Here is a 13,433-nt window from a genome sequence, read left to right on the forward strand (position 1 = left end):
GAAATGTCAGTATAAAAAATGTGTAAGCCTTAATTAACAGTTTATTTGAAACACACGCAGGCACGCACAGACTGATGTGCACATACTGTGTACAGTACACACATAGTTATCTGTATTTTCGTCTCCTGTTGTGTCATGTGTATTATTTTATCATGTGTTTTGATTCTCTGTGAAGTACTTTGTAACCTTTCTAGTTTTCTTTAAAGGTGCTACACAAATCAAGCTTTATTATTATTAATATTAATATTATTATTTGTTTTTTCACTAAATTGTACATTGATAGATGTCCTTTCATACACAATAGAGAATTACACAAACTAAATCTCACAGGCATAATGCACAATGTCCACAAGGGGGTGTATAACCTCATTATTACTTAAACGGTGCATTTTTATAGTGCCTTTCTCCAAAGCACTTTACAATAGTCATTACATTCACCCATTCACACACACAACTATGGTGGAGGAAACCATGCAAGGCGCCAACCTGCTTATCAAGCTCAGTTAGGGGTTCAGTGTCTTGTTCAAGGACACTGCAACACACAGCCAGGAGGAGCCAGGGATCAAACTGGGAACCTGCAACTCTTTTGTTCTGCTTGTCTTGTCTAACACGTTACAACTATGGGAATGCTCAGTTTGAATTATTATAACTATTTCCATAAATTAAAATATTTTGTAGGATAGGTGTAGTGTGTATATCATGCAGGATAATTAATAAAGGCCTAGATCCATTTGTAATACATCTGGTAAAAGAGTTTAGTGTCTAAATGAATTTTACTTGCCTGGGAGCAAAAAAGAAGGGAAATAAAACTAATGTAATCAGAGCACACATCACCAAAAATTGCCCACAATCTTGGAATATCAATCAATTCAAAGAAAGAAAAAAAAAACACTGATACAAGCTACAGCGTATAACTATGATAAAGACAGAGTGGTAGGGTACAGTGTAAGAATATTAAGTATGTGGCTGGGCTTTTTATTAACTTTGGTCTAGATTTCCATGGAGGGCTTTTACCCTCTGTTACACAAACAATTACTCAAATGACTTCTAGAAATAATCCTGGTCATATGTCTTAAGATTTTCATAAAGCAGCATGTTTTGTAAACGAAGCAAAAGGTAAAATAGCGTAATAAGCTACATTTACTGTCAAACTAAACACATAGCGTAGTGGGGTGTTTTTTTTAATAACATAACAGAGTAGGACATACATGTAATTAATTGAACAATTATAAATTGAAACATTTATATATTATGGTTCATATGGTACAAAAATAAAGCTTTTATTGTTTCTAAAAAAAGACCTCATTCTTATCACATTTGAATAATTGAGAATATGACTTGTCATACACATGTATTGAAGTAGTTTTAACTCGTAAAATCATGTACAAATGAATTATACATTAATTATGGTATGAGTATTTGTTTTTACAAATAGTTTGTTCTGACCATTTGTAAATACATTTTAATCTATCAAAAATGTGACTGAAATATGAGTTTATTACTGTACATTACAATGCTAATTCCATAGGAGAGATCCATCCAAACAAGCCCTTCCAGTGCTTTAAATTGATTGAAAGGCAGAGTAACAGGGAATACAGAAGGCATTAGTGTAAATCTATCTACACGGTAAAAGATTATCAGTAGGACACATGTACCAGTGATTAACTGAAGGCCTTTAGGGATGAAATGACTCTGAGTCTAAAAGAGTGCGTCCAAGACTGTACAGCAGTCTAGCATACCAGTGCACGTGTGATGCTTGTCTTTGCTTATCTTCAGCATCCAATTGTAGAGGTGTAGAAGTCATATTTTCAATGCCGTTTAGACTGTTATTATTCCCATATATACCCGGTTTGTCCAGAACCCAAGTGCTAGTGCGAGCTGTCATAGCCGCTGTGGCCTGAAATTCATACGTTTTCTCACCGGAAAGCATCTGGTAAAAGGAGGAGAAAAGTCGAAATGGTCCAAAAGCCCAGTGTGCAAGGCTGTGGTCCTCGACCAGTGCGTAACTGGATGCCAGCACCCCATCAACAAACAAAGTCCCATCTTCTGTTAATGGTGCATAGACACCCACTCCCTCCTCTATTGAAACGGAGACGATTCGAGAAGGCTGTATTCGACCGCCTGCTCCATGGATGAGCACATAGTCACCTCTCTTGGCTCTGCTTGCAAACCAAGCCCGATACTCGCTGTGGTGGAGTTTGTCATGGGGTGCTAGAAAGACCAAGTGATGGGGAGTCAGGGTTAGTCTGTGGCCATGTTCTGTCTGCAGAGTCAAGAAAGTAGACCTGCTTTCCTGGTCCCGGTGCAGAAAAAGAAGTACTTGGCTGAACACCACATGACCTGTACCAGACAGGGCCATGATCCTGTCTCCGGCAGCCAGTGATGACAGCGTCTTCTGCCCTCCTCCAGCCACACTCACACGGGCCCAGCCTGGGAAACAACCACCTTTCTCTACTGTCACAGAGTGATCTGAAAACATCAACGGACAAGACAAAGACTGAAAATGCAACATTTCCATTGTGATGATGAGTGTGACTCAAATTCAATTTCAGTTCAAAGGAGCCTTATTGACATGAGAAAACATACATTTACATTGCCAAAGCAATTGTCAAAATATAATAAAAACTGTTGAAAAATGGGGAACGTATACAGTTGGAGGGGGTGCATTGTGTAAACAGAGCTATGTCACATTGTGTGGTTATATACATGTTATACTGTATATACAGGGTATAAAGCTTTTTGAAACAAATAGCAGCAATCTTTTGAAGTCGCTTTAGAACAAATAGCAGCGTTTCTTCAAAACGATTTAAATAGTATACAGACTCATAGCAAACTGTATGATTCTCGGTGTGGGGTCATGCTCCTTAAAAAACTCACCAGCTTTAACAGAGCAGTGGATGTGGTACTTGGATTCATAGTGCACCCAGTCAAAGCCAGCTTCCACAGCCAGCTGCGCTAGAAGACCATATTTTTCTGTCTTTCTGTCATTCGTTGTTATGTCCACAGCTCTGCCCTCATAGTGTAGAGAGTCAGAGGGATGGTGGCCATCCTCATCCCATGCTTCTGTCACTCGCAAGTGCACCCCTGGCCACTGGTTCATCACTGCGATAGCCAGCCTGTTCAGACAGTCCTTGCACCGCTGGAACGAGAGAGAGAAACAGACAGACACGCACACGCGCGCGCGCGCACACACACACACACACACACACACACACACACACACACACACACACACACACACACACACACACACACACACACACAGAGAGAGAGAGAGAGAGAGAGAGAGAGAGAGAGAGGTCTTATTTGGAGCTGGAATATTAAAGTTGTAGTTTGATGAATGTGAATGCTGTGATTTTTAACTATGTTTTATGATCATAGTGTTTTTGATGACCCTCATTTAATTTCGGGTTAAGTGCAATGTGACTGATGACATGACATGTCTGAAAACCCTGACGTGGCAATCACCAAGATGCTTGTCATCAGTTATTATGAAGGGAATTAATAGTAAGTCTAGAGTAGACATTAAGTGTGACTAAATTCTCTGAAACTCATGAATAAAATGCTTAATTAACACCTACAGTATTTGTAGACCATTAGTAGTCTAGTAGTCCTTTAGTAGAAAATGAACCTACTGTGCTGGACTAATTTCTCTGCAACTTGTTTGAATCGACAATCAGTTAGTTAGTTGACAAAATGCTAGTAAGTCGCAAGGACCCAACTTTTTTCGATTCAGTCCTGTCATGTCAAGCATGTCTCCCTTCTACGGTAGTTTCCTATTTCTCTACAGTCTACTATATAATAAAGCAACATTTGCAACAATAAAAATAGGATTTTACAGTAGACACAGGTCTGTCGGGTGACGCACATAATTCCTCCTCTCTTCTGCTAAAGGCCAATCTCCACTGCTCCTTACTCAAACAACCAAGAACAAAGCTACTGTAGCGAGTTTGGCACATTCCTTGGCATTTTCTGAAGGGTGACAGAATAATCAAGGCCATTCTCTTTCTCTCTTTCCAGACTGTTCCAGGAATGAGTTTCTCAGTGTCACCCCTGAGACATTTGATCAGAAATGTTAACACAGCAACTCCAACACCCCCGTGGGCCTTAATGTTATAAGACTGTCAGCATTGTCACAAAATAGCTGGCAAAAAATGATGACGTCAGCATCCAAGGTGCTACACTCTGCTCATTGTCGACCTTTTTAAAGCATATTCACTCGTGACTTGGTGTTTTCATGGCAGGTCTTGTGGCCTTATGTCCACTCTTGCTGAATAGAAACTTTATTTTCTAACTGAATTCACTATTTCACCATTATACGGAAAAGAAAGCAGTTGGAAGGAGTTGGAAGGCAGAGAGATGGAGTGTGAGAGAGAGACGGGGTGGGGGGGGAGTAAGAGAGAAGGAAGGAGTGAGAAAAGACAGAGAAGGCTGGGTGAGAAGGAAGCAGGGGAGTCAAGAGCCAAGGTTGGGACTAAGGGAGAGGGCAGAGGGGAGGAATGTATGGGCATGCACTTGGGAATGTGACAGCAAGAGTGAGAAAGCGAGAGGGCCAGAAAACAAACTGGGTACATTTTTCTCGCAATGCCATTGAAGAGAGGCGTTACATTGTCGGAACTACAATAGCGGCTTTTCCAACGGTGCCATTACTTCAGCAGGCGGGAATTCTGTAGAGGCGACCCCTCTTGAGTCTCCGAATGACACACAAAGAGCGTCTTTCACATCTGGGCAAGGAAGGGGCACATGCACGCACGCACACACCCTCAACATGCTCACACTGGGCACCCGGAAGGGCAAACATATGCGACCACAGATTTCCATCACATAGAATCACTCAGGGAGGAGAAGGAACACAGATTCACATCACAAAATAATCACAGTCACGTCACTCCAGGGAGGGTATCGCCACCTAATCCGAAAGGACTTACTGAGTAGGGACTAGGGATGTTGATTCAAAATCGTAAACTCATTTTAGGCCAGGTCCAATTCTGCTGGACCCTATATTTAAAATGTCATACCTGGTCCAATAAACAGTGCAGACTCAGGTTAAAGTGCCTCACCTGCCTTTCCCTCCTAAACAAACAGAGAACCAGTCAGAGGAATCGTTTTATTACCGATAACAAAGACTGTGGTTAAAGATTAAAAGGAAGTGGAACTTGGTCTCCTGGAAGGTAGTGTTGAATTACATCCTGATCTTCTTATCTTGCGAAGAGGGAGTGTTTAAAACGTTGAGACCTTGTGTTGAATATTTGTTTATGTGTTCAGAGCTTGGTGTGAACAGGTAGCCTACAGTTTAGAGTACAGAAGAGCAAAACAACTGTGCATTTGGTCATCCTCTTTTTGCGTTTTAGCTTTATGAGTTGGAGAGGCAATGCCATTACTTGTGAAGTGTATACGATAGAGGCCTAATACTCTCCTACACACAGGGAAATGTAGTTAACTGGTTATCAGAGGGGTTGTATTAAAAGAGTTCAAGGGAGAACAGAGAGCATCCTTCAGAATAAAGTGTCAACAACAGCACATATGCCAAAATCAACATAATTCTATGCTTCATTGTAGCTAGAAAAATGTCAATTGTTGATTTATTTTATTTTATTTTGGGTTGTCAAGGTCATATTGACCACTATAGTGACAGCCACCATGTGTAGGTAACTGGTGGAATTAAAAAGAGACCCATTTAAACATTTTCAATTGTAGCCTATAGACCAGTGGTTCCCAAAGTGGATTCCAGGGACTCTGTGGGTTCCTTTATGGGGGTATAAATTGACCCTACAAGTCTGTAACTGACAGTGTACAAATGGAACCAAATGGGGAGACCTTGAAATGTAAAAGTTTTAGAAAGAAACACTGGCCTAGACGATCAAAATAAAAATACAAAAGTGAGATGTAACTTTATGAACTGACTGACCACCATGTCTCACCTTGGTCATGAAGCGGTCCGCGTTGGTGTTCTCTTCATCCTTGAAGACAATGTCCGGATTGTAGTTGCAGACGAGCTCATTGAAGCGCTCCGAGTTGCGTGTGATCTTGCCCTCTGCCCTGCCGCTGGCCCCGAGGTTGTTCTCGGAGAAGCTGGGAACGAACTGCTTGTAGTGCATGGCCGTAAGCTTCCTGGGCCTGGAGCGGACGCCATAGCCCGGGCCGGGCCCGCATCCCCGCACCAGCCACGCGCACGCACACACCGCCAGCAGGCCGAGCCGTGCCAGGCGGGCCCACCAGGAGTGTCGCTTCATTGGTGAGAGTGGATCCGTGGAATCAAAGGCCCACTACAGTGGCAGTGCCCACGGCGGGGGTGACAGCGGCCCAGCAGGTCCAGGAGAGTGATAGCATTTGAATGATGATGAGGGTCAAATCTTGGTCCATTCCAGATCATGGGGTATAAATAATAATAAAAATATAATGGCCCAAACTAAATGTGAATTATTGTGTCATTCAACAGTGTATAGGCACTTATTTAGTAGCTAGTTCTGAATCTTGAAAGAAAAAAGGAAATAAATAATCTAATTACTTTTTATAAAATAAAATAGGCTAATCACTGAATGGCTTCACAAAAGTCTATATGACACTTTATAAAAGCATTCACTGACGTTTTTTCCATCAGATGTAAGAAGAGTAAGGACGCATGGCTGGCTGTATAAAGCTTTAAATTGGGTAAAGTGGTCAGGTGCTGTTCGCATGCTTCATTGAAGTCATCTTGGTGCCTTCAGTCGGAGGTAGGTCTACCTGTCCTGACGCAGCAGGTGTTTTTCGGGGGCTTCCATTCACTTACCGCGTCCCCATGCAGCTTTTAGGCACCTGATCTGACGGCAGTTCCTTTGGGTAAAAGGCGCAGAAATGACGCGCGCCGACTCCAAATGCGCGTAGCCTAACTCTGAAAGCCAAAGCCCTCTTCATGTTCCAGTGACGATGTCATCCTCCTAGTCATCCATTCGGTCGCTTGCGCTTCTTCTCGTCATGTGCTTTTCGTCGGTCCACCGTCTCCTGTGGCGTCCCAGCGCTGCTGGCCACCGTGCTCCAGCCATTGGGTCTTTTTAGCGTCTGGACAAGATTGCCCTCCCTTCCTCTTGCGCGCTCCCACTGCGACAGCACACGCCTCCAATTCAGCTTCACAACAAGCGACATTATGATTACCTACTCACGTCTACTCCCCCCCCCCCCCCCCTCTGCCCCCCATGTCAAATGTCTAGTTTAAAGCTGGGCTAAATAATAATAATACTAGACTCTTCAGTGTTTTCAGTGTGGTTGGCATTCAAGTTTCACGTGCAAAGTTGAAAAGGCTATAGCTAAACAAAAGAGCTCATAATAGTAGGCCTATACTTTTTTTTTCAGAGATTTGTGACAGCTAATATTTGTATTCTCTCTTGCTTTAATGCTATGTCCAGTATACCCCCTCCCAGATATCAGTTATGTCAACAGAAGGTCTTAGTTTGAAGTGAACCCACTAAACCCTTGTCTGCTTGCTGTTGGTCAGTGACTGCCTAGATCAGCCCATCTCACACTCACTATCATGACTCCATGTGCTTAAGATATTAATAACCCAGATTGAAAGTGACATCAAGTCAGATCCCGTTTGGACGAGCTTCCTGCTGAGAGAGGGGCTCCTTATAAGTGTCCAGCCTTGACACCCTGGCACACACACTCTTTGACTTACAGTGCTGCCTTCCTTTGTTTGCCTCCACAGCCAGCCCAGGAGAGACCCAGGCTGACACAAGTGACCCCTAAACCCAGCCACCCCTAGACCTCCTCACTGGAAACACCCAACGGCCATAACAACATATTATTTTTATCCATCTCAGAACAATAGCTGGGAATAAGAGTGTCATAAAAAAAAGTGTCAAGAGATAATATCCCTGAGGGAAATGGGAAAGAGGAATAATGGAGATTTGTGCTTTTACCCATGAGGCTGACCTCTCTAATCACCTATACGGAAACTGAAATTAATAGATATCAGAGGTCAAAGCTTCCAGGAAGTCTTGTAGACACTAGTGTGTCATGGCCAAAAAAAGACACCATACACTGATTAATCATGAGAATCTTCAGGGTTTTCTGCTATTATTATTTTTTTCTGTCAGTCGCTTGTCTTAATGTTGTATCTTGCTGGTATGTGAAGGACGGTTCGCCTGTCCTCATCAAGTGTGTTAAGTGCTGTTCACACCCAGCACTATAACTATATCTATAAAGATATACGTTTTAAAATCGTCACAACTTGAGTGGATGGCAGAGTCCACACCACAACTAAGAAAGACAATGGTGAATGATTGTTATAGTTATAGTTACAGTGTTTGGTGTGAATGGCATTTAGCGTGCAAAAAATTGACTAATTTAAAAGACACAACAAGAAATTCCTCATTAATCAAATTAACAGATTATAATTAAAATTGTGTGCATATCATCGTCATTTTAGACCCCACTCCTTTGGAGTATTTCTAATCACGGTACATTTGCACGCTCGTGGAATTTCTCCTACCCATCCTAACCATTAAAAGCTGTGGGCGCTAATAATACAGCACCTAAATGGTAAATGGTGCATTTATATAGAGCTTTATTCCAAAGTGCTTTACATAGATTGTGCATTACATTCACCCATTCACACACACACATTCATACACCGATAGCAGAGGAAACCCAGCATGCAAGGCACCAACCAGCACATCGGGAGCAATAAGGAATTCAGCATCTTGCTCTTGTGCTTGTGTGCACTTCGACACGTTAGACAGGGCAGGCTGGGGCACAAACCTGTCCGTTCAGCTATGGCTGCGCTGTCCCCACAATGTAGCAGTATTTAACAAACAACATTCTGGACGGACATAAGCCCATTGCTTTACACATAGTGCTGGGTCATAGGTCAATACGCTGCTGTATGCAGGAGGCCATGGAGAGGCAGCCATGTAAGGGTCGGTTCAAGAAGATCCCAGGATGTTGAAGGGAGGGGTATCGTGGTGGAGCTGCATCTTCCTGTGCTTATGATAAACATGGAAGAATGCTCCAGCCGGGGCCCCGGCACGCAGATGAGAGATCTCAGCCATCGTGACAAATGCAGGGAATGGCTCAATCAAAAAAAAAAAAAAAAAGAAAAGCAACAAATGCTTTCATATCAACAATTACACAGACTGGTGTTTCTCTTTAAACCAATACAAGAAAAGAGATTTCCATCAGACATGAAAGGGAAGGGAAGGAAGCAAACATCTGTGGGCTGGAGATGGAAATAAAGTCATTATTATTAGTTTTTATTTCAGAGCCCCCCCATACCCACCCCAAGCACCCCCCTCTATTCCCCTGCCTCCTCCTGACTCTCAACAGCCCCCGGCTCCCCCACTTCAGGATGGGAGTATATGGCTGTGTGAATGGCTGTGTTTCCTGCGAAAGCTACAGCACAGAAAACGAGATCTTTCCTGCCTCTGGGTCAGCCTACCCTTCTTTGTTCCCCTCCAACTGGAGGCCTGTGTGTGGTGCCTATACACCTGGGCTCATGGTCAAATACCTGCCTGCCATGCCCAAGCACAATGCCCAAGCCTTTCCCCTCATGAGGAAGCATCAGGGAGAACTTCAGGGAAAGCTATCGATGGGTCCCTCCCTAATTGGCAAATGCATGCAGGACATCGTTTATTATTGTCCCAGAGGGATATTTGTGTTCACATAGCCTGTTCATAGAAACATGTATAAGGAAAAGTACCATACAAGGTGCTATACAGTAGGCTATTCATTCTAACAAGGAGGTACTGTCATAGGATCAATACGGATGTTTAAGATGCAGTTATTATATACATTAAATTATAAAGCAGCAGCAATTATGTAGAAGTATAATTAGATAATGTAGGCTTTGACATCTTAACCACATGGTGTCTCTATTCGGGGACACTAGGGTTCTGTCATAAATAGGCGAACATTCGGTGAAAAGAGTAAACATTGAGCTAAAATCAGTGGTGGAAAAGGTATTCACATTTGTAAAAGTAAGTAAAAGTATTAATACAGCAATGTAGAAATACTCTTACAAGTAAAGGTCCAGAATTCAATTCATGTACTTGCATAAAAGTACAAAAGTATTGGTATCAAAATCAAAAAGTCAAACATTTACAATAATCTTTTGAAAATAGCAAGCTTGAGCTCGTAGAAAATAGCTGATCTTGTTGGCTATTTTTGTTACACAGGGTTTAAGTGGTTAAGTGCTTGTTTTGTCTCCTGGAACTGAAAAGACATGCTGCAAGATCCACTTCCTCAGATGGAGGCCGTTGGAAGGGTCGGAGGGGTGTGGGGGGCGGTGGGGGGGCGAAGGAAAGTCAAGGCCCCCCCCCCTTCCATCCACTCTCACTGACCAACCAGCGGCAGTCAGAGCACCACCCCGTTCTACTGTCTCTCACCCTGTTATCAGTGCAGGAAGAAGCAGGGTGGTGCGCTGTGATGTGGCCACACATTCTGGATAATTTCTGGCTTAGGTACTGTTAGCTTTGCGTTGGTCAAGTCATGCAGCCCTTTCGCCGTCAAAGAACACACTTTAATCACCAACAGTTGTGTAATGTGGCGTGTTCAGGTGACCCATACGCTTGGCGTGTACTGTCAACATGGCAGGGCCGTGTTTTAGTGGCTTATGTCCTCGCTGAGATATTGCAGGTTGAAAAAGCACAGCAATGAGCCAGGGGGCCGAGGCGATGCTGCACTGGGTTTGGACAATAGACTGACCAGGGTGGAACTTCCTGGCCCCAGACAAGCAGGTCAGAAGTCAGATATAACGCTGTATCTCATTAAATGTACCTGCTGTGAAAAATATACATGACATGTCGTGTGTACATTACATACTGTCCTCCACCCTCCCCTCAAATAGTGATATTAAAGGGTTCCCCCAAACAACCAATGTAACATTTAGCAGGTTAACATTTGTCACAACTGTACTGCGTAGATGGCCGTCTACTTGTGTTTGGAGTGGACCAAGGCCTAAGCAGTCAAAATGTGTAAGAATTGGCCCTTATGGGTGTAGTTTAATCACTTAAACCCTGTTTTATACTTTGGATTCTAAAACAGACGTTCTACAAGCACACAGAAGCTTGTAAGGTTGTCGATTTTTTGAAAAATGCCAGGGTCAATGTGGTTGAAATCACATTCCGGATTTTACAGTGCATGTGCCAATCGAGTGTGTGAAGCAAGTGTGCCATGAGTGTGCACGTAGGGTGGAGGGCAGCCATGGCGAATGGACAGTGCAACCCATTATCAGTTGATTAGCAAGAAAGTCTCGCCTTTTCCTGTGAGTGGCTCTGCATTTGCAAGCGTCCAAAAGTGGGAATAATAGCCCCTAATGCACTTTGGCATGCACTTCAAACGGCCGGCTGTCAGGAAAGCTAATCTGTGTCTTTTTTCCCCCCTTCATTCTCATGTTTTGACAATAAAGATAGCCTATCTCATCCCATTACAGGCTGTCTGTCTCCCGCCTTGTCCCTGATATGCCCAACTAGTCCAATAGAGCATGTTGAGTCTAATAGTCTATTATATACTTTGTCGCACGGTGGTGTCAATCGAACGCAATGCAAAATCACTGGTGTTCACCGAATGACAGTCATGTGACACAGTATGAAATAGATTTTACACAATGGGACTCCTGTGATGTCATCAACCCTCATATCTTCGGGGAGGTGATATTCTAACGTCACCAACCCCCATATTTTGCTGTCGGGGAGATGATATTCTAATATCCCCCACCTAACCCTAACTCACGTGTTACACCATATGAGCTACATGAGTACATTCATTAAGCAATTGTAGCTCTTTCATAATATAATACAAACATATAGGCTAAAACCACGTGTCTTTTGCCGTTACATTTTAGTCAACAAAAGATAGAATTTCAGCAAAGAATTGGGTTACCTAGATATAGACCTCAAATAGCACAGTTCGGGCAGTGTTTATTTACATTTAAAGAGGGTTTCATCCCAAGGACACTCAGTTGGCCGGAGGGTTCGGTGCACTGGAAACAATGAGAATTTAGGCCAAGAGTTTTCTTGAAGAATTCCATCTAGTTGCATAACATAATTCACCAATGGTATTAAGTATTGTATTTGATGTCATGTTAGGGAGTTAAATAAGGTATAAATAATGTGTTATGTGGGTGTGGAAATGACATGTAAATTGCATTCCTCTCAGAACGTGTCCTCCCAAGTACACAAATAGGTGAATGTGATGTGATTTATAGCATATTCTCCTATATACAAACATTGGTGATGACATGCATCAGTGAGTAGCATAAAAAACACCTACACCCACCTAGGTAGGTTCACCCGTCCTTTAGACAGCTGCACTGTCTGTCCAGCTCTGTCACACACACACACACACACACACACACACACACACACACACACACACACACACACACACACACACACACACACACACACACACACACACACACACACACACACACACACACACACACACACACACACACACACACACACACACACACACACACACACACACACACACAGTTTGGGGACATTGCGTCAACTTGTAATTCCATATATCCATACCCCAACCTTAACCATAAGAGGGGGGAGGTCAAGTTTAATGGGCCAAGTACATTTGCATATACCCGGTATTTGTCCTCTGCATTTAACCCTGCCTAATAGTTACAGCAGGCAGCTAATGAACAGTGCCCAGGGAGCAGTTATGGGTTCATGGTCTTGCTCAAGGACACTTCGGCACTAGCCGCTATGCCAAGGAAGTAATCTTCCCATTTCCCAGGTGACTGCTGTACCTCCTGAGCCATTGCTAACCTGACAGATACACATGCCTAATCAAGAATTTGACCCTTAGCTCGACCTTAACCCTGACATATAGGCCTACTGTACATACAATTGGACTGCATCCCCTATACCAACTGGTTTTATGTCCAAAATGTGGCCCATGTCAGTAATGCACAAGCACGGCTTGTAGATGTGTCATATCTCACAGAATAACCAGCTCTCTGATGTATAAGTAATTTTCCGGGAACATTGAAGCTGACTCCCTTTTAACAGAGGAAAGGCAACCCAAAACAAAACCCAAACCAAATAAACTCAATTAAACTCATCCAACAAAAGAAAACAAGAAAAGAAATGCAAACAAAAATCAAGGAGGGAGAAATTAATCAAGGGGCTCGGGGATTTGCTTGTTCCGACTTCAGAAAAAAAGGAGAGGGGGAAATGAACAATAGGCAAGGAAAACGGATGGAAGAAAAAGGAGGTGCGGGTGACGAGCTGGGGAGATGAAGGAGCGAAAGCGAGCGAACGTCACCCCCTCGTCCTGATTCAAGGAGGGTTTTTTTTTATCTCGCGGTGGCATCCAAGCGGGGAAAGCGTGGGCAACGGTTGTAGCGGCGTCGCTCCTGCCCACTGTTGACAGGCAGGCCAAAATATGTCTTTCTTCTACTGCTGATTAAAGAAAGCCAACAAAGGGTGGAGGGACACAAA

At 43.2% G+C, this 13,433-nt stretch overlaps 1 protein-coding gene across 1 annotated transcript; it reads right to left on the minus strand.

The window, feature by feature from the left end:
* Positions 1-1,206: 1,206 nt before the first annotated feature.
* On the minus strand, positions 1,207-6,981 carry dhh (desert hedgehog signaling molecule). Its single transcript, XM_080733653.1, has 3 exons — positions 5,922-6,981; positions 2,878-3,139; positions 1,207-2,469 (listed from the first exon to the last, which is right to left on the minus strand). Exons 1-3 carry the CDS (start codon positions 6,231-6,233, stop codon positions 1,676-1,678), a joined length of 1,368 nt encoding a protein of 455 aa, XP_080589779.1. The 5' UTR covers positions 6,234-6,981; the 3' UTR covers positions 1,207-1,675.
* Positions 6,982-13,433: the final 6,452 nt, after the last annotated feature.

This window comes from Nannobrachium achirus (assembly GCF_963921795.1).
Source record: "Nannobrachium achirus genome assembly, chromosome: 9".
Taxonomy (NCBI): Eukaryota; Metazoa; Chordata; class Actinopteri; order Myctophiformes; family Myctophidae; genus Nannobrachium; species Nannobrachium achirus.